This window comes from Podarcis melisellensis (genome assembly GCF_964234715.1).
Source record: "Podarcis melisellensis genome assembly, chromosome: 10".
Lineage (NCBI taxonomy): Eukaryota > Metazoa > Chordata > Lepidosauria > Squamata > Lacertidae > Podarcis > Podarcis melisellensis.
Genome location: NC_138542.1, coordinates 62,707,058 through 62,729,105, shown reverse-complemented (window position 1 = coordinate 62,729,105; position 22,048 = coordinate 62,707,058). Strand labels below are relative to the sequence as shown.

At 44.3% G+C, this 22,048-nt stretch overlaps 1 protein-coding gene across 2 annotated transcripts in view; it reads left to right on the top strand.

The window, feature by feature from the left end:
• The window catches only part of LOC309378607 (solute carrier organic anion transporter family member 1C1-like), a 37,021-nt gene extending 18,598 nt beyond the window's left edge, over nt 1–18,423 (top strand). For both annotated transcript variants that reach the window (XM_081926983.1, XM_081926984.1), the window contains exons 8-15: nt 455–700; nt 2,039–2,203; nt 2,330–2,525; nt 3,374–3,539; nt 8,486–8,661; nt 11,307–11,371; nt 12,341–12,458; nt 14,926–18,423. In XM_081926983.1, the coding sequence (XP_081783109.1) occupies nt 455–700; nt 2,039–2,203; nt 2,330–2,525; nt 3,374–3,539; nt 8,486–8,661; nt 11,307–11,371; nt 12,341–12,458; nt 14,926–15,145 (1,352 nt within the window). In that variant the 3' untranslated portion in view covers nt 15,146–18,423. The remainder of the gene's footprint in view (nt 1–454; nt 701–2,038; nt 2,204–2,329; nt 2,526–3,373; nt 3,540–8,485; nt 8,662–11,306; nt 11,372–12,340; nt 12,459–14,925) is intronic.
• Nucleotides 18,424–22,048: the final 3,625 nt, after the last annotated feature.

Genomic DNA, 22,048 nt, shown 5'->3' with positions numbered 1-22,048 from the left:
ATTTTCCTCCCATAGCTACAATTCCTATTGTGGCTGAATGGTCAATCCCTTTTCCCACTGAGACACTGAAAGAATATTTCTGAATATCAGTTGGTATGGATCACAGCTGGAAGGGTGCTATTGCATTTGTGCCCATTGGGTGGGCCATTGTGAGAACAGGATGCTGGACTCAATAGGCCCTTGGTCTGATCCAGCAGGATTCTTCTGAAGTTCTTACAATATGCCTAAAAAATCACCCATGGTTTTCATGACTGAGCTGTGATTTCAATTTAGATCTTTTAGGTCCACATCTAACTTTTTATCAGCTGGACCATACAGTGGAGAGGTGAAAGGTCAAACTGGGAGCCAACTGAGAACTGCAGTGATGAATAAGCAAAGTAGAGCAAAAGATGTAGATCATCTTTTTTTTTCATTTAAAGAGGCTAAAAGTTCAATCTCTGTCCTTTTCTCCCAGATACACTGACAATAAATTCTAAGGATGTGCGCTGGGTTGGTGCCTGGTGGCTTGGAATACTGTTATGTGGAGCCATCAGTGTCGTGGCCTCCTTCCCTTTCTGGTTCCTGCCTTACTCTTTGCCAAAACAAGGAGAAGAAAGGATAATTAAGAAGTCGGGTGATGTTTACGGAAACTCCAAGGATAGCTGTGGTAAAATGGAATCTCCAAAACCACCACGGCTGAAGATCTCCAAAGCAACAAAAGGTTGACTGCTGAATCTCCTCCTCCTCCTCCTCCTCTGGCTCTCCTTCTCTAGTTAATGTTGAGCTTCATAAGAGCAATCGGCTCGGTGGGTGGCCCACTTTTGCAATGCGGTCACCTCCTTAAACAAAATAGAGCAGGACTAGGGAAACTTGACTCTCCAGATGTTTCTGGACTCCAGCTCCCATCAACTCCCACAGCATGGCCAGTGCTCAGGGATGATGGGATTTGTAGACCAGAAACACAGTGTCCTTATTCTGGGGTGATTGCAATTTAAAGCATAAACATACACCCCAATATTATTGGAAGGGTACGATCCCTTTTATTAACAGCTGGCACTCACCCCTACTATTTTGAAAACAGCAGCTCCAGATGGGATCTGTGGTGAAAAATGTGTGGTGATTCAGATAATTGGTCTCCATGGTCTCTTTTTGTAAGCAGATGTCCATATAAGCATGTCAGGAAGGAACACAGGAATCTGCCTTCTACTGAGTCAGAGCACTGATCCACCTAGTACTGTCTACACAGATTGGGGGTGGCCCTCCATGGCTTTCTTCCTGCCCTATCTGGAGATGCTAAGGATTGAACCTGGGACCTTCTGCATGTAAAGCAGATGCAGGAGCAGTAACTTGAGTCAGGGTACATACAGTCACCCAGTTCCGCTGGTTTCTTGGGTGGGGTACCTTCATGAATTGTGGTCCCAGGATTCCTCTCAAGCTGCCCTGATTCCCGGTACATGCTGATATCTGCCATGGGCTCCATCCTCCAAGGAGGTCTTCTCAGATTTTGACCACAGACCTAGATCATAACCTTAACATTTTTCACTCAAAACTCATTAAGAAGAGTTAACTAACAATTTGCTGAATGGGAACCATTTTACACACTGCGTTCCTCTCTCCCATCTGTACAATTCGCAACTACAGTGGTACCTTGGGTTACAGACGCTTCAGGTTACAGACGCTTCAGGTTACAGACTCCGCTAACCCAGAAATAGTAACTCGGGTTAATAACTTTGCTTCAGGATGAGAACGGAAATTGCGCGGCAGCAGTGGGAGGCCCCATTAGCTAAAGTGGTACCTCAGGTTAAGAACAGTTTCAGGTTAAGAACGGACCTCCAGAATGAATTAAGTTCTTAACCTGAGGTACCACTGCAGATCTGAAGTTACAAATCTGAACACACACACACACACACAAATCTAGGCAATGTAAATTAGGCTCAGCAGTAGACAGAATCAGCAATGGCTTTTGATCCCGTGGGTGACGATAGAGATGATCCTAAGCCTTTCCTCTGCGAATACACTTGCTGATGTTTATTTTAGATATATTATATTTCCTTTCCAGATTTCTTCCCCACTTTGAAGAAGCTACTTGGAAACACTATCTTCCCAGTCTATTTACTCCTCATTGTCCTTCTGTACAATTCTGTTGTTGGCATGATAACATATGAGCCAAAGTTTATGGAACAGCAATTTAACATACCTGTTTCAAACGCCATCTTTTATATTGGTACGTAAACTCCTCTCTTTGTTGTTGCGTTTCTGGCTTGCTGGGGTAAGAGTGTGTGTGTGTGTGTGTGTGTGTGTGTGTGTAAGCACATGCAACCTATGTCAATGTTCCCTTTTCTTTTTCTAGGTGTGTTGCTTTTACCTGCTACAATTGTGGGACTGTTCCTTGGAGGTTTTATCATCAAGAAGTTCAAGATGCACGTCACAACTATGGCGAAGTTTGCCTGTGTCACTTTTCTGATTACCTTCCTACTTAATCTGCTTTACTTTGCATTCAACTGCAATGACCTTCAGGTGGCTGGCTTGAACATCAACTACTCTGGGTAAGTTGCCTTATTTATTTTTGGGACTGTGGGGTGGGAGATTCTATATTATACTGACTCAGACCGTTGGTGCATTTTATGTTGTGAACTGCCCTGTGATCTTCAGATGATAGGTGATATACAAATTTAATAAAGAATAATGATCTAACTGAGTACCGTCTGCTGGAGATGTCTCTTCATGCCTGCTCCTCTGCTGTCTACTTGTTGATCATCTACTCATCTACGGTCTCCTGAGTTCACATTTACTGGTGAATCTACCTGCCTGGAACTTACCCAAACGTAGACGAGAACTAACATGCAGCCATCATAGTGCCACTCTGAATTTTACAATGCATTTCAGTATTATTATTATTAATAATATTAATATCCCACCCTCCCCAGCCAAAACCGGGCTCAGAGCATATAGGAGGGTAAAATGTGCGTAAGAATGCATGCTAACTATCTTTTACTGATGTTTTGCTTTTTTGTCAACCACTTTGCAGCCTTTCCCAACCTGTGGGTCCCCAGATGTTGTTGAACTACAACTCCCATCACCCCTAGCTAGCAAGGCCAGAGCTCAGGGATGATGGGAGTTGTAGTCCAACAACATCTGGGGACCCACAGGTTGAGAACTGCCGAGGTTTCATCACTATCAGGTGGTATATGAATTTTGTTGCATAAAATAAATTGGTGAAACTAACATGCAAAAATGGGTTATGTTTGAGAAAACATGCTTTGCCAAAATGCAGATATAACAACAACAACAACAACAGCAATTTATTACTTGTACCCCACCCAACTGACTGTGTATATGTGTGTGTTGGCCTTGTTTTCCTTTTCCCTGAAGGCTTTGCTTCTGTTCCCTTTAGCATCAAAGAACCATCCTCCTCTAAGGAAGTATCGTTAGCTGCCTGCAACTCTGACTGCAGCTGTGATGCAAGCCACTGGGATCCCGTTTGTGGAAGCAACGGGGTCACCTACATGAGCGCATGTTTAGCTGGCTGCAAAGCATCAGTGGGAAGTGGAAAAGATATGGTAAATGCAGATACCTGTTTGTAGGTTTGCTTCTTAAGAGGTTCATGCGTTCGTAGGATTGTATAGAGTTCGAAGGGACCCCAAGTTTCATTTGGCCCAATGTCCTGCAACACAGAAATCACAGCTGGAGACTCCCTGACAGATGGCCATCCAACCTCAGCTTAAAACCTTCCAATAAAAGAGAGTCTGCCACCTTCCATTTGACTGCTAAACAGCTCTTGCTGTCAGGAGGTTCTTCCTAAAGTTTGGTTGGAATCGCCTTCCTTGTATTTTGAATCCTTTGGTTTGGGTCCTACCTTCTGGCAACACTGCTGACTTGCACCATAGTGAGGGTCACTTGGTCCGGTGTTCCGACATGAGGACTCGTGGCAGAGTGCCAGACCAAAAAAAAAAAAGGGGGGGGATATCTTGGGATGCAAACAGAAGCTGGGATTGGCTTCTGTGATTCCAGGGTGCCCTGCTTAAAACAGGACAGTTGGCAGATATGCGATATAGTTTTCTCTATTTTGGCTCCGGAGTATGTAAAATATTAACTTGCACCTTAATGTAAGCAAGACAAAGGAGATGGTGTTGGACTTTTGGAGGAAGAGAGGAGAACTAGCCTCGCTGTACATTGGGGAGGGCTGTGTGGAGAGAGTCTCTTCCTTTAAATTCCTAGGAGTGTATCTCAGTGAAGACCTTACTTGGAAAATCAATACAACCCAGGTCGCTAAGAAAGCCCAACAGAGACTCCATCTCCTCAGAGTATTGCAGAAGAACGATGTCAAACAACATTTGATGACCTCCTTCTACCGATCCACAATAGAAAGTGTCCTTTCATACTGCATCACGGTGTGGTACGCTGGTTTGACATCAACTGATAGGAAGTGCCTACAGAGGGTGGTGAATACACCACAAGATATTATGGGCTGTCCCGTGAATCCTCTGGATGAAATAGCGGAAGAACGTTGCCTCAGGAGAGTGAGGAAAATTCACACCCTGGCCAGCACTTTCTTGATCTTCTGCCCTTGGGCAGAAGATATAGAAGCATGATTAGTCGCACCAACAGGGTAAAGAACAGCTTCTATCGGTGGACTGTTAGGCTGCTGAATGAAAAGATAACAACAGGGCAACTGACTTTTGGGTTTTTTTTTATAATAATTTTTAATGATTTTCAGAACATACAACATACAACAAACAAAACAAAAGAAAACACATATATCTCAAAAAACAAATACATACAAATAAAATTTGACTTCCCCATACCTCCCTTTCACCGCATCCTTGTTTTACCATTTTTTAGCAACCCTTATATCAATTTTTCTAATTAACTCTTTTTTAGATTTTCTTAAGATTAACATTTACAGCTGTAATTCTCTGTTTCTTACCCCTTAACATCTTATCAGTCCACAATTTTGCAGCAATTTTTAAGATATACTTTAAATTTTCCCCAGTCCTCCTCCACTGTCTCTTTCCTCTGGTCGCGGATTCTGCCGGTTATCTCTGCCAGTCCCATATATTCCGTCACCTTCGTCTGCCACTCTTCCAGAGTAGGTAGTTCTTGCATCTTCCAATACTTTGCCAACAGGATTCTTGCTGCTGTAGTTGCATACATAAAGAATGTCCTATCCTTCTTTGGTACCAGTTGGCCGACCATGCCCAGGAGAAAAGCCTCCGGTTTCTTTACAAATGTCCACTTAAGGACTTTCTTAATTTCATTATAGATCATTTCCCAGTAGGCCTTAATCTTTGGGCAGGTCCACCAAAGGTGGCAAAAAGTTCCTTCAGATTCCTTACATTTCCAGCAGTTATTATTGGGCAGATGATAGATCTTTGCAAGCTTGACTGGGGTCATGTACCACCTGTAGATCATTTTCATTATATTCTCTTTCAAGGCACTACATGCCGTAAACTTAATACCGGTGGTCCATAACTGTTCCCAGTCAGCAAACATAATATCATGACCAATGTCCTGTGCCCATTTAATCATGACTGATTTCACCGTTTCATCCTGTGTGTTCCATTTCAGCAGCAAATTATACATTCTAGATAGATTCTTAGTATTGGGTTCTAACAATTCTGTTTCTAACTTTGACCTCTCCTTCTGAAAACCAAGTTTCCTGTCTTGTTTAAATGTCTCATTTATCTGATGATAATGTAACCAATCTCGAACTTTATGCTTTAGCTTCTCATAACTTTGAAGCTTCAACTTTTCACCATCTTGTTCTAAGATTTCACAATATTTTGGCCAATTAGAGTCCATGTTAAGTTTTTTCACTGCCTTAGCTTCCATTGGTGACAACCACCTGGGGGTTTTACTTTCCAACAAATCTTTGTATCGGTTCCAAACGTTGTACAATGCTTTCCTAACAATATGGTTTTTAAAACTTTTGTACACCTTTGCCTTGTCGTACCATAGATACGCATGCCAGCCAAAGTTATTGTCATACCCTTCCAGATCCAAAATGTCTGTATCCTCAAGAAGTAGCCATTGCTTCAACCAGCAGAATGCTGCTGATTCGTAATAAAGTCTTAAGTCTGGCAGGGCAAAGCCCCCTCTATCTTTTGCATCAGTTAAAATCTTGAATTTTATTCTGGGCTTTTTGCCCTGCCAGACAAATTTAGATATATCTTTCTGCCACTTCTTGAAACAGTCCATCTTGTCCAGGATCTGCAGCGTCTGGAACAAGAACAGCATTCTCGGCAATACATTCATCTTGATAACAGCAATTCGGCCTAACAAGGAAAGTCTCAACCTAGACCATATATCTAGATCCTTCTTTACTTCTAACCAACATTTTTCATAGTTGTCTTTAAATAAATTCACATTCTTAGATGTTAAATTCACCCCCAGGTATTTGACCTTTTTTGTTATTTCCAAACCAGTTTCACTCTGAAACCTATCTTTTTCTTCAATTGTTAAATTTTTTCCCAACACCTTTGTTTTCTGTTTGTTTAATTTAAATCCTGCTACCTGACCAAATATCTCAATTAGTTCTAACTCTTTTGGTACTAGCTTCTGGCTGTTGCAAAGTTAACACTAAGTCATCTGCAAATACCCTTAATTTGTATTGTTTAGCTCCGACCTGTATTCCTTTAACCAGCTGGTCCTTTCTAATCATATTTAACAAAACCTCCAGGACAGATATAAATAGTAAGGGGGATATTGGGCATCCCTGTCGTGTACCTTTTTCTATTAGTATTTCATCCATCACCACACTGTTCACAATTAGTTTAGCTCTTTGTTCAGAATATACTGCACCTATACCATTTTCAAAACCTTGGCCTACCCCCATCCCTTGGAGATTCCTCTTCATAAAATTCCAAGAAATGTTGTCAAAGGCTTTCACCGCGTCCACAAAAATCAAAACTGCCTTTTTGTTAATATCCACCTCCAACAGCTCCAAAATATCTATAATGTTCCTCACATTGTCTGACATGTGTCTCCCTGGGAGAAAGCCTGTTTGGTCCTTGTGAATCTCCTCTACCAATACTCTCTTAAATCTCTTTGCTAAAATGTCTGCAAATATTTTGTAATCCACATTTAGTAGTGATATTGGGCGGTAGTTCTTCACTTGATTTTTCCCAACCTCTGTTTTCGGTATAAGTGAGATAAATGCTTCTTTCCACGATTCGGGAGCCTTTTTCCCCTCCAAAATTTGATTGCATACTTCCTTCAATGGTTGTATTAACCATTCCTTCAGTGCTTTGTAGTATCTCACAGTCAAACCGTCTGGTCCTGGTGATTTCCCTAATTGCATATTCTGAATGGCACCCTCTATTTCTTGTTCTGTAATTTTCTCATTCAAAATCCTTTTATTTTGTTCTGAGATCTTTGATAGTCCATATTTTTTGACGAATTCCTCTATTTCTTGTTCATTTGTTGGCCCTTGTGCATACAGTTTCTTGAAAAAACTTTGAAAACAATTACTTATCTCATTTGGTTTATTAATAAGTTTCCCATCTATTTCCAAGGATGTCACAGTATTCAACTTTTGTCTCTTTTTCAGTTGCCATGACAGCAGTTTCCCACATTTATCTGCCGATTCAAATGTCTTTTGTCTCATTTGCTTTATCTTCCATTCTATTTCTTGGTTCATCAGTTCCATATATTGCGTCTGATAATACTTTATTTCTCTTAGAATCTCTTGAGACTTTGGTTTAGATCTCAATTTCTTCTCTCCCTCTTTCATCTGTTTCAAGATTTTTTCCTTCCTTTCATTTTGTTTTTTCCTCTTTATAGAATTCTGCTGGATTAGGAAACCGCACATCACGGCCTTGCTTGCGTCCCATATTATTCTTTTCTCCACTTCTGTTCTCATATTTATCTCAAAGTAATCTTTCACTGTTTTTTGGGCCTTTTTGTAAATTTCTTCATCTCTAAATAGGGTGTCATTCATTCTCCATCTAAAGGTTCCAGCTGTTGTTAGTTTCATCTCCATCTTTACTGCATTATGGTCGGAGCAGGTTTTTGGGCAGATTTCTGTTTTTTTAACTCTTGGTGCCAGGTTGCTAGAAATCCAAATTTGATCAATTCTGGTCCATGTCATTTTTGCTTCAGAGAAGAAGGTTCCCTCTCTTTCCAGAGGGTTCCTCGTTCTCCAAATGTCAATCAAGTCCATGGTGTCAGTCATCTCAAAAAAAGTCTTTGGTAGTCTCCCTTCCTTAGAAATTACAAGCCTCTGTGCCTAGGGCAACTGACTTTTGGGTTTGGTGTGTGTGCGTCAGTAAACGAGGGGAATTAAGACTAAGAGAGCTGAGTGGGGGTGCTTGTGTAATCTCACTGTATACAAGTTGTACAAGTGACAATAAAGTATTTCATTTCAACTAGATAGACTGCAGAGGGTTCAGGACATCTTGTACCACATGTTTTGCCCACAGGGGAAAATCCACAGGGAGCGGAGGTGCGGAATGTGAAAAAATGCAAGACACCCTGATAATGACGCACACCCTCTTCTCTCTCACAGGTATTTCACAACTGCAGTTGTGTGGGAGTTTCGGGTCCTGGAAATCTATCGGCAGTTTTGGGTCAATGCCCAAGGGATAGTTGTACTAAAAGCTTCCCTTATTTCTTAGCCTTGACATTCTTATTTGCGTTTGGTTTTTCCTTGGGAGGAACTCCGACGTACATGATTATGTTCAGGTGAGCACATTTTTTTTAAAAATCCCCCTGTTTGTCTCCTTCAAGTTTTGGGGCAGGTCAGCTCCGCAGCATAGTTCATCAAATCTCCTGTATTTCAGCGGTTGCTTTTGCAGAATGCCCCTGGATTGCAAAAAAGGTGCCAATTTCTGCTTGAAAATAATAATAATAATTGTAGCCAACATTGGCTGGGGGTGCATCACTGAAAATCTGAATGCTTGCAGCTGAAATCTAGGACAAAATAAAGCCGTTTTGCTAGAAGAAAAGTTTGGATTTGATCTCCTGCTTTATCACTACCCGAAGGAGTCTCAAAGCGGATAACATTCTCCTTTTCCTTCCTCCCTCACAACAAACACTTTGTGAGGTGAGTGGGGCTGAGACACTTCAGAGAAGTGTGACTAGCCCAAGGTCACCCAGCAGCTGCATGTGGAGGAGCGGAGACGTGAACCCGGTTCCCCAGATTACGAGACTACCGCTCTTAACCACTACACCACACTGGCTCTCCTTTTCCTAAAGGCATTTACAATCAGGATTCCAAAAATCTTCTACAAAACTACCAGGGCCCTAAGGTTCATATTCAAAGGTGTTCTTTAGAGGATAGGATTGAATTGCTGTGGAGCGCATCTTCTTCTGCCATGCACAACCGGGTGCAGGCTTCCCCTTCACAACTCCCCACTTGCCTCTTTCTCCCTGTGTGCTCACAAGAAGTTTTTGCATGCTTGCCTGCCTCCCACCACATGCTTCTTCTACCTGTCTGTCTGCCTGCCTCTCCCCAGCTGCCCCGGCTCAGACATGCTTGGAAATAGCACCAATAGTTAAGAGGCAAGCCAGGAGGCTTGCGACATGAGACAGAGCCTTTTCAGTTGTGGCTCCCAGCAAAGAGGCCCACCAGGTGTTCACTTTGACATCTTTCCTGGGCACTGGGCAGAGCCTTTTGCTTCAAGCCTTGGAATGATTTTAACGTCTTTTATTTGCTACTGCTGGTGGTGGTATTCTTCAGTCTGGTTCCACTAGTGTTGGTTGTCACCATGGTGCTTAGGCCTGTGGTGGGGCTTCCTATTGCTGTTTTAAGCTGCCGGTTTGCTGTGTTCTGTTTTTTACGTTTACTTCTATTGAAGTAATATTGGGTGTTTTGGTCATTTTTAGTTGTGTTCTTCAAGGCTCTGGCACAAGGCAACGGCTAAATTGTTCTCTGTTCCATTACACTTGGTCTGGAAAGTGTAGTTAGTGTAGAAGGCTGCAGTGGGAACATATTTCATCTCTGCTCCCAAAGATTTGCAGTGTCTGCCAATTTGCTTTGTTGCTGTTTAGTCGTTTAGTCATGTCCGACTCTTCGTCACACCCTGGACCAGAGCACGCCAGGCACTCCTGTCTTCCACTGCCTCCCACAATTTGGTCAAACTCATGCTAGTAGCTTCGAGAACACTGTCCAACCATCTCGTCCTCTGTTGTCCCCTTCTCCTTGTGCCCTCCATCTTTCCCAACATCAGGGTCTTTTCCGGGGAGTCTTCTCTTCTCATGAAGAAGTATTGGAGCCTCAGCTTCAGAATCTGTCCTTCCAGTGAGCTCTCAGGGCTGATTTCCTTAAGAATGGATAGGTTTGATCTTCTTGCAGTCCATGGGACTCTCAAGAGTCTCCTCCAGCACCATATTTCAAAAGCATGAATTCTTCGGCGATCAGCCTTCTTGATGGTCCAGCATTCACTTCCATACATCACTACTGGGAAAACCATAGCTTTTACTATACGGACCCATACTTAGAGGACTATTAAGTCACCAAGGAGCTGGCCTGGCGATTCCGACAATTGCATCCTCTATTAGATTTTAACCCTTGCTGGATTCAAAATCGTCAATTCTTCGGCAATCAGCCTTCTTGATGGTCCAGCTCTCACTTCCATACATCACTACTGGGAAAATTCTAGACTGGCTGCTGCTTTGTTACTGGGACAAAATCAAGATGTTACTGCTAATGTATAAAGACATCAAGAGCTTGGAACGAATGTGCTGGAAGGATTGACTTATCCCACACATGCCTCTTAAAGCACTTGGATTTGTGGAATTAACACTTTTACAAGTGCCACGTAATGTATGTTCCAAGCCTGGGAGGAATCTGTTTGAAATTTCATCATAGACCTTTCTTCTCAAAGCTGTAGATTTTATCTATATTTTGATAATTTCATTACGCAGACTGTTGTTTTTTAAAGTGTTTTATTTTATAATAAAATAAAATAATAAAAATATTTTTATATTTTATAATAATATTATTACCATTTTGTGTAAAGCACTTAGAGTTGTTGTTTTTTTAAAAAAATAAGCATTATATAAATCTTGCTAAATAAATACATGGAACAAAACAACAACAGCATTATTGTGTGGATTTTCAAATTCTGCACATTTGGATCAATCTACATTTGGGCCTCTTTAATTCCAGTGGATTGATTGGTTTCTAACAAGAGAGGTGTAAGTCTTGCCCTTGAAAATTTGCAGTTCCAGTTATTTAACGCTCTGCAGCTTGCACAACCCCATATCCTTTTGAGCCACGACATTCCGTTTATTTCAGTGTTTCTGGACTGCAGCCATTGTAGCAAAGTGTATCTGATTAATGTCGAAGGGAATTTTTTGAACTTCTGCATCCTGTTTTTTTCCAGATCGGTTTCTCCAGAATTAAAATCCCTTGCTGTTGGCTTCGAAGCTTTCTGTGGAAGGACACTTGGTAAATGTTTCTTCCCTTTCCTTTTGTTTGAAGATCAGAAACATAGTAAGGAACAAAGGGAGCTGCCTTCTACGTTGGCCAATATACCTCAGTATTGTCTACACTGACTGGCAGCTGCTCTCCAGGGCTTCAGGCAGGGTTCTGACATCCTACAATAGACTGCTTTTTGGAAGGCTAATTCCAGGGGGTTGGGGGTTGGGGAGGGAATGCTGTGGGTCCCAGGCAAGGCCTCTGAAGGCACAAAGGCACCCATGGGTGGTCATCACGATGGCAACCACTGCTTTAAACAGGCTTCCAGGTAGTGTGTTCTAAAGTTAAGGGCAAAGACGACACAAAGTCTGTAGAGCAGTGGGGATGGAGTTTTTCCATATATATCACACTGATATCAAAGATTCCTTCTCTTCCGGGTCAGCCTCTGTTGTACTTTATCTCCCTTGTTGTTGTTGTTTTTTAAAAAACTGGAAAAGTCAGGAATTACCATATTACACACCTAGTTTTTAAGAGGAGGAAAACAAACAAACAAAAAAAAAATTCGAATCAAATGTTGTTGAAGAGGGAGGAGGACGGAGGATCAGACTTACCCCTTACGGAGCCCCTTATTTTCCTCCTCCCGCTTCGCTGAAGAGGGACTGCGCTGCTCTACTGAACCCAACAGAGCAAGAGGGAGAGCTACACTGCACCTCTTGGTCTGCTGGCTTCCCAGCGAAGCAGGATGAGGGATGGAAGGGGCTCTGTAAGGGCTTCCTTCCATCCCTCATGGTGCATCGCTGGGAAGGCATCACAACAAGAGGTGCTGCGCAGCTCTCCCTCTTGCTGTGCTGGCTTCAGCGATAGCTGCGCAGCCTGCATTTGCTCCATAAGACGCACACACTTTCCCCCTTACTTTTTAGGAGGAGAAAAGTGTGTCTTATAGAGCGAAAAATACAGTAAGTCTCAAGACTTTCTGCATGTGGTGGTTCTTCTTTTCAGGCGGACTTCCCGCGCCTCTTTATTTTGGAGCTCTGATCGATACAACCTGCTTGAAATGGGGTGTGAAAAGCTGTGGCGAATCGGGGTCTTGCAGAGCGTACAGCACAGAGATGTTCAGGTGAGTCTCAACGGGAGCTGAGATTCCCTCTCTGTTTTCGTGCAAGCATTCTCAGCGTGAGAAAACCGAGAGGAAGAGTTTGGATTTGATATCTCGCTTTATCACTACCCAAAGGAGTCTCAAAGCGGCTAACATTCTCCTTTCCCTTTCTCCCCCACAACAAACACTCTGTGAGGTGAGTGGGGCTGAGAGACTTCAGAGAAGTGTGACTGGCCCAAGGTCACCCAGCAGCTGCATGTGGAGGAGCAGGGAAGCGAACCCAGTTCACCAGATTACGAGTCTACTGCTCTTACCCTCTACACTACACTGGCTCCTTTCTCAGGGGAGAGGAAACTCCTATGGCATTTGTTTAAGGCGTGAGGGTTGGTTCATCTTACTAATATGCAAGGCAGTTGAAGTTAGTTTCCCTCCCTGTATCTAAACCTCTTAAACGGTCTCAATCATATCGCTTGCTTCTCCCAGCCTGTCCCAAGAAAGAAGCTTCAAAAAACAACAACACTTTATTCTCATTTATTTATTGGGATAATATATTAAGATGCTGCCTTTCATACAACTTCACAATGCAGAGAACAAAAATCCTCATTTTATCCTTGTGAGGAAGGAGAGGTTGTGAGTGAGCGGTAGGTAAAGGTGACTCGATGAGCTTCATGGCTAGGTGGGAATTTGAACTCTGCTCTCCCTGGTCCTGGTCCAGCACTGCAACCAATACCCCACATTGGCAGCTGCTGGGTTAATTGCATATAGAAGAAACCAACTGGTCATTATAGAATCATATTGTAGAGCTGGAAGGGACTCTGAGGATCATCTAGTCCAACCCCCCTGCAACGTGGCTGTCCCATAAGGGTTACTAGCATTATGAGCACCACACTCCAACCAACTGAGCTCTCCAGAATGAGTTCCTTTGATACCTTCCCTGCCCCACTTTCTCCAGGGTAGATTAACCATGAACTGCTTTGAATTCTTAAGTATGTCACCCCTCCCCCGAAAGTCCTAAATGGCTTGTTTTGTTCTTCCTTAAGTTTTGTTGCACTGTTTGTGGGTCAAGGCCCTGTAACCACCTGGTTCTCTGGGAGTTAAATAACTACACCAGACGTTTTCAACCTTTTTGAGTCTATGGCTCCCTTGACCAACTACATTCTTTCTGCGGCACCCCTGTGGGGCTCAGGAGCCCAGTTATGTCACCCCTTGTCTGCAGAGCCGGCAGCCCCTCACCCCTTTTCAAACACCCTAGAGCAAGGGGTCAGCAAACTTTTTCAGCAGGGGGCCGGCCCACAGTCCCTCAGACCTTGTAGGGGGCCAGACTATATATATATATTTTGGGGGAGATGAATGAATTCCTATGCCCCACAAATAACCCAGAGATGCATCTTAAATAAAAGGACACAATCTACTCATGTAAAAACATGCTGATTCCCAGACTGTCCACAGGCCGGATTTAGAGGGTGGTTGGGCTGGATCCAGCCCCCAGGCCTTAGTTTGCTTACCCATGCCCTAGAGTGTTCCCTCAGCCCCTTCTCCTCTCCCCTCTCCTTGGGAGTCCTCCAGGCAGCTGCTGCTGCCACCCCTGGTCTCTGACCTCCCCCCCCGCCCCAAAGAGAGGTGCCTCCTCACACTGCCCCATAGGGGCCTGGGAAGCACCCCCTGGCCAGCCCCAGAGGACCATTTGCCTGGCGAGGTTGTAGCCAGGGCTGCTGCAACAAACAGACAAGCAAGCCTTTGGGGGCAGAGACATAAGAGGGTATCACAGGAGGGAGGGAAGGAAAGAGGGATAGAGACCAGCGTTGCCCACGGCAACTCTGACCATCATTCAAGGCACTCCAGGGTTCCACGGCACATTGGTTGAAAACCACCAAACTAGACAGTACGCAGGATGTTGGTTTTATGGGATCAAATAAGGCCACAACTTTTTTAGTTACAGATGTGTAGGTTTTGGCCATAGGCATTGGGATAAGCCACGCAAATAGCACTCTGGTGTCTCTAAGGGTGAAGCCAACTAGCAGAGAAATATATAAAAGGATGTCACATAGAGGAGGGAGAAAGGTTGTTTTCTGCTGCTCCAGAGAAGCGGACACGGAACAATGGTTCCAAACTACAAGAAAGAAGATTCCACCTAAACATTAGGAAGAACTTCCTGACAGTAAGAGCTGTTCGACAGTGGAATTTGCTGCCAAGGAGTGTGGTGGAGTCTCCTTCTTTGGAGGTCTTTAAGCAGAGGCTTGACAACCATATGTCAGGAGTGCTCTGATGGTGTTTCCTGCTTGGCAGGGGGTTGGACTTGATGGCCCTTGTGGTCTCTTCCAACTCTATGATTCTATTGTATGAGAACACCCAAGACCTACGTCAAATTGGGGTGTCCCCCAAGTGATCTCCATTGGAGGAGTGGAATGGCCCTAGCCTGGCTAAATGACATCTTTTGTTCTTCTTTAAGTTCTGTTACACTGAGCTGTTCTGTCTACCCAACTCCTAGGAACGTCTATGTGGGATTCCTTCTCTCGATAAGAGGTGCAACCTGCCTCCTGTACATCGTCCTCTGCGTTTTAATTGCGAAGCGATTCAGACGAGGCGGGGAAGAGGCAACGGCAACCCAAAACTGTGAGCTGTCTGCCGCCAAGTTGCCAGCGCCTGAACTGAACAAAGGAGAGACCTATTGCGTAGAGGCGTCCGTCAACGGCGACACTCGCTTGTGAGAAAGGAAAGCTGGTTTGGATCGTTGCACGAGCGGCTGCTGTTTGGGCATTCAGGAGCAATCCATAGCATGAGCCATTCCTCACCCAGGCCAAAGCCCTATCCTGCGATCAGAGCTCGATACATACAGCCCTGCTCAGATTGCACCAGTCGCCCGCAGGCAAAGGCATCAGTTATTTGTAGCAGATCATTGTGGCAAGAGCACCAATCACCTAGAAGAGGGGCAAGAGAGAACTGAATGGTTGGTGCTCTTGCCAGTGATTCACCCAAGACTGCGATGCAGCTGCTTGTTTGTGTTTTGTAACGTCAGGAAACTTTAAGTGTGCTCCTGTTTACATGTGAAGTTCCTCATGCAGCAGAGCACTATGGAAGCTGGAAAAGAGGCTGCGAGTTTTAAAATACAGAAGAGAGACTGATATAAAACATTTGCTTAGGAACAAAGGGAGCTCGCTTGTACCATGTGGGACCACTGGTCCATCTAGCCCAGTACTGTCTGCGCGGACTGGCAGCAGCTCTCCAAGGTTTCAAGGCAGGCGATGTTCCCAGCCCTACGTGGAGGTGCCGGGAATTGAACGTGGAACATTCCTCATGCCCCGCCACTGAGATACTGCCCTTCCTTCTACAGTCCTCAACAGGGTTGGAGTGTAACGCCCCCCCAAAAAACATCAAACCTAGAGGGAAAGCTATATTTATCTTGTTAAGCTAAAGAGCTGGTGGGTAGGATTGCGTGACCCTGTATTTGGGGGACATTTTCCTCCCTCCTCACAAGCGCTCATTGAAAGTCCACAAACCGGTTCCCTGTTATCTCTGAGCAACCTCCGTGTGCGTGGGGTTCTTCTTTTTAACTTTGCCACTGGGGTGAAAACTCCTTGTGCTATCTGTTGCCGTTTATAGCACGGATTAGCTGTGCAAATCGGTCTCTTGGCTTGACTATCCAGCCGCAGAAATTTGATGCTTTTTCTTTCCTTTTCGCTTTTTGGAAGGGAAGCAATTTCCTGCCATATTCAAAGCATTCTCCAGAGATCAGCAGTCATCATTCAGCCTCATTACAGTGATGGGAAATAGGGCCTCATAAGCCGTATTATAGTGACCCACTGGAAAAGCAGCTGCTTCTGTCAAGAAACACCTCCATTTCCTGACAAATTACCGCCATGTGCTAAAAGCTCTCCAAATAGACCAGCTTCCAAAAACAAGAAGGTCTATTGTACAGATAGAGGCTTTTTACTTCTTGTTATGGGGCCGAGGGTGGGGGGCAGGAAGCCCTCTTCCCTTTTGGAAAACAGTAAGCCAGATAATGACAGGAACACCCCCTTGAAGCCACAAAAAAGAACGTCTGTAGCTTTTAACGGAGAGTGGATTTTACTCACATGGTAAATGCGTAGAAATGGGTTTCAAGTATTATCTCTCACGCAATTATTTGGTTTGGGGTGGGGTGGGGGTTGGTGTTACAAACTCCCGGTTCCAATGTGTTTTTCTTTTTAAATACCATTGCCTCCTTCAAGGCGGTAGGCACCATTCTGTCCTGCAAGACAGATTACTACATGGGACCCACCTGGTCAATTCCACCCCCCCCAAGCCTACCCAGCTAGATCATGCCAGCCACAAAGGTGTTCGAGCTGATTCAGTGTTGATCCTCTCTGTGGAGGTTTCATGGTGCATTGCAGGAGTGCTAACTCGCCCTCAGGGTTGTAGGTGCCCACCACCGTAATGTGGACATGTGGCGTCACATGCACACACTGCACACGCCTCTGCCTTCATATTTGAGCCCCCACTACTCCCGGGAAAAGGATGCCTTGCTCACTGGCTAAGGAGGATGGAGCTGAACTGCTTCTCTCTTGGAGACAGCACTGCTGCCACTGGCAGCTTTTCTTATTGACTTGTGGGTGCCCGGCCCCCACAATTATATTAATGTGGCTTCTGAAGCACCCATGGCTCCTGGTGTTAGCTCCTATGGTGCAGTGTCCACACAGAGCCAACATATTTCGGAAACGGGTTACTGTGTGGATACCTTCGAGCACAGGTCTCCACCTCCTTTTGATCCTGTAACTTCTCTACGTGCATAATCACCTCCTCAATCGCTGATCTCCCTACCTGACCCATTTCTGTTTATAATACGCAACTGTGTCACAGTTGACAGCCACTGGCCTAGTTACGCTAGTGTCAGAGAGAGATGCTGGACAAAATTGCGTCTGATCACTGAATTATATGACAAGCATGGGGAATGGATTTCCATGCGCATGATTAACAGTTGTTGGAGACAGAAACTGTTGAGATGCTAGACCTAGGTCCGGTGTTTTTTATATAATATTTTGGCAGAGCTGGAAAATCTGTGGACCTTCAAATGTTGTTGGACACGCACACACAAGCTACTACTTAGTTAGCCCAAGTCCTCTCTACTAAAATGAGCTTCCATCCTTCAAATAGAAGACCTCCCTGGGATAGCTCAGTCGGTAGAACATGAGACTTTTAATCTCAGGGTCATGCGTTTGAGTCCTGATTTGGGGCGAAAGATTCCTGCTTTGCAGGAGTTCGGACTAGCTGACTCTAGTGGTCCCTTCCAGCTCTGCAATTCTATGGTTCTGTGAAATAGAAGAGTTCTGGCTCATGACTGCGTCCTTTTTCAAGGCTATGCAGAACTGCCTTATATGGAGTCACACCAATGGTTCTTCTAGCACAGATAGCAGGGGTGACAAAGACCACCTGAGTGAGATCCTTATAGCTAAAGGAATCAGGAGTTCAGCCTGGGACCATGCGTATGCAAAACACATGACCTGGGCTGTGTCCCCTCCATCAAGGAGAGACAAGAGGTTGCTAGAGTAATGAGCAGGCTTCCCTTGACTCATCCCACCCAGAATCAAAGCTAAGCACCTGGCTATGCATCAGACATAGGGATGTTGCCCAAAATGGCAGCCCTCAACTGGAATTTCCACCACAGTGGGTATCAGTACTTTTCCAGGTTCTGACTTCTTCACATTCGGCATTTTGCTGTCCCCACATCACATCATAAAAATCAAGCTGTTATGTGTTCAGTAAACAGGAGTGGGGAGTGGGATTGCATCCACTGGCATAAGAATACAAGAAGAGTTTGCAGGATCCGGCCGATGGCCCATCAAGTCCAGCATCCTGTTCTCTCAGTGGCCAAACAGATGCTTGTGGGAATCTCGCAAGCACAAGAGCACTCTTCCCCTTCTGTGAAACCTCCTTTGTCTTGCTCCTGCTAAGCAGATGCACTTTATTAAAGAGCAAAATATGTGCATGAATAAAACCCTTTTGGACAATATGGGGAATGTTTGCATGGGTTTGTTTCAGTTTATGCCAAAGAAGAATGCATCTTGAGCATGCCTTTGCACCGAGAACAGAGTAAGCTGAAAGCGGGTGTAAAGAAAACCAAGAAAGCCTATCATTAGGATGTTCCTGGGTTGCTTCACCAGAGAACCAAAACATGGGAGGTTCTTAGCAGGAGGCAGAAATCCTACTCTCTCTGCTGCCTGAGTGGCCTCAGGAAGGGCTGTAAGCACCACCTCCTCACTGCTGAACTCTGATTTCTCCAAAGTCGTCTTCCCATTTCAAAGAGGCTTTCGGCCCTTTTCCATCAAAGGTGCAATCTTTTCAGAATTTCAGTCCTTGCTGTGTTTTGAATTTGGCTTCCCATTGTGTGGTGGCCGAATGTGAGTGTGTGTGTTTCTTTCTACTGAATTTTCTGTCTGGTGCTCTGAGGCCTCCCCAACTGCCCAAGCTTCCTGAGTTGAAAGAGCCCCATGGGAGGAATTACCTCATCATGACATTCTTTCCAGGGCTTTCATCAAAGCATGGGCACCCAGGAAGGCTGCAGAGTGCAGAGCACAAGAAAGAGGCTTTGTAGAATGAAAGGACACCCACAAACACCTCCCAGCCACCGAAAAAGGCAGCAAGGCAAAACAAAAAGCTTGCATGCCACCCATGAGACTCACACTGAAATTTTCTCTTTCCTTTGATAATTTCCTAATGCATTTTTTAATTGATGGGGAACGGTTAGGGAAAAAATACTGTGATTTTTACACTTAATCTTAGCTGAAAAGCTATTGAAAACCAGTGATTTTGCACTGTAGGAGAAGTCTAGAAAGCCATAAAACTAGACTAAATAAAGGAAGGTGGGAGATGTGGCTGGCCAGAAATATGTTGTTTTTTCATGGCTTATGCTTTTCTCGTGCCATATTGCAGCACTCATGGTAATCGAAGAAATGTGTGTCTTGTCAGATGAATATGTCCTAGCCTAGACATTGCAAATAGTGTTCCTTTGGCCTAGTCAGCCTTAGCCAGAATCCAACATGGCGGCAGCAACTTAGCTGTGACCCACCTGGTGAGGCCTCACAGCCCACCTGTGGCTCCCGAACCACCAGCTGAAGACCTAGGCCATTGAGGGCATTCCAAGAAATATGATTCAACCATTTTAAACTGATATTGAACCTCATAATTTGATGTTTTAAAGACAGGTGCGTTCGATTCTGCCTACTTCATTTTTACTGTATATGTTGTTCTTTTAATATTTTCCTCACACAGTGCTTGGCAAACATTCATTGGGAGGCAGCTTATAAACGCTTGAATAAACAAGAGGAATAGCGCAGGAGGAGATGCCTCCTTAAATCTGCTGGACTGTGCTGGTAACAGTAAGAATGTGATTTATTAGCCTGGAATCCACCCAGGACAAAACACAACAACTATTGAAACCAACAGTCATATTTATCTAGGGAACGTTGCAAGGAGGAACATGCAATCATTCAATGAGGAACAGGAGATCATGTTCCCGACTCAACATACCTAACTCCTCTGCCTACTGCCTAACTCTCTTGACCTCCTCCCACGTTTCCCCAGGTCTTTTTTGAGGGCCTCTTTGAATTGTCCTTCTCAGCAGACCCCCCCTCCACCTGTCGCTTCCCTCTGACCCTTTCCTCCTCTCAGGGGTGGACTTTGGTATGATGGCACCTTGAGTGAGGGCAAAATTTGGCGCGTGCACACACACACACAATATTTCTTATTTTCACAAATAAGTTGCTTTTTAAATGGATCTTCTCAGCAGGTACTACTTTTGTTGTTGTTTAGTCATTTAGTCGTGTCCAACTCTTCATAACCCCATTGACCAGAGCACACCAGGCACTCCTGTCTTCCACTGCCTCCCGCAGTTTGGTCAAACTCATGTTAGTAGCTTCAAGAACACTGTCAACCATCTTGTCCTCTGTTGTCCCCTTCTCCTTGTGCCCTCAGTTTTTCCCAACAACAGGCTATTGGGGAAGAACGGAGGACAAGTACAGGTACTACTACTACTACTACTAATAATAATATTTTGGGGCCCCTTGGCCCGACTCACTGTAAGGAAACCATTTGCACTGCCCTGAATCCAGCACTTTTACTTTCCATCTCCTCCTCCTACAGCCCCTTTCCTTCTATCATTCATTAATTCCTTCTCTTACAGATGCCTTAAGAGTTGTTGTTTTTGAAGGGGTGGGGGTGGTATCAGAGAGTTGGAAAAGAAATGTTAAAAAATAACAAGGGTTGAGTTCCAAAAGGTGTCTTGAGCGACTGGAAAAGAAATTCTGCTCTGCTCACACAATGCAGACCCTTGGATGGCTTTAAAAGAGGATAAGGCCAAATAGAGAATTCACCACACAGCATCTCCAAGTAGACATAGGGGAGATTCCTGGTCCAAAAACATGGAAAGCCACTGCTAGTATGATTCGAAAATTGCACTTCTCTGAGTTTTGTTGTGCAGTTCTCCATCCGAGTTTTAGGGGAAATTGCTTTGCAAATATGTATTATGAAAAATTGGGATTAGGAGAAATTCGCTCAAAAGTACTGATGGGTTTACATGAAAGCTTTTTTAAAAAATCACCAGCTGACATGGAAATGAACTGAAATCAATGTTGAAAAAAATGAGGAAGTAAGAGAAACTGAAATTGACAGATCCACCCCTCCCTCCCTATAAGACCCCAGAATGCCCCACAGAAAACACTGTAGTGCAAATGAAACGTCCTGTAAAATTACTTCGGAATGTTGTTTTTTAAAAAACACAACATTGTACGATGTGCACGCAGTAGGCTGAATGGAATGTATCCCTCTCATTAGTAACTTGGAAGAATGAAAGAGCCTGGAATTTCCTCTTGCACAAGAGATGCCGGCAGGAGAGCTTGAACCGAGAGAAAACTAGGGGCAAGGAACAGCCTTAAAGAACATTTATTCATTGGTTCAGTTTCTAGCCAACCTTTGTTCAGTAGCAACCCAAAGAAGTTACGAATCCAAAACCAGAAACTGGAGCAGGTTACAAAGGGGGTGAGACCAAAGGCAGTTGTATTGGTTAACTACCACTTTACCAGACACAGCTCCCCTCCTCACATTCTGATGTATTGCAGTTCTTAGAAAGGCTTAGAATGGCCAGATGCAAATTGAAAACTTCCTTTGCTGTGGAATGACAATGACCCAGTAGCGTAGCATGGGTTGCCAGTGCCCGGGACCACATGGAGGTGGGGACGAAGGGAAACAAACAGAGTACACATGTGCATTCAACTGCCTAGCGGTATCTGCATCATCCAGGAGACTGCAGCAACAGAGATAAGAAAAGTAGGGTCGTTCCATTGTCTGAAGAGGTCACTTCCTGGTTCCTATGGAGAAGCCGTTTTCAACAGAGCCCAGCAACGGAAACACACAGCTGTATTGAGGCAGAACTAGGTGTTTAGATTTTGCACCGCCTAACAATTTTACGCCCTGGACAACCACCCCATGCTACGCCACTTGGTGGACCCAGGCTCTCTTCAGACTTTGTGTGAGCGCTGATAGTAGCACATACATCCCAAAGAAAAGTGGATTGGCATCTGTAAAAATATAACCTCCCCAATGCTATTTTGGAGCAACCATCAGAAGACTTTTTGAATTCT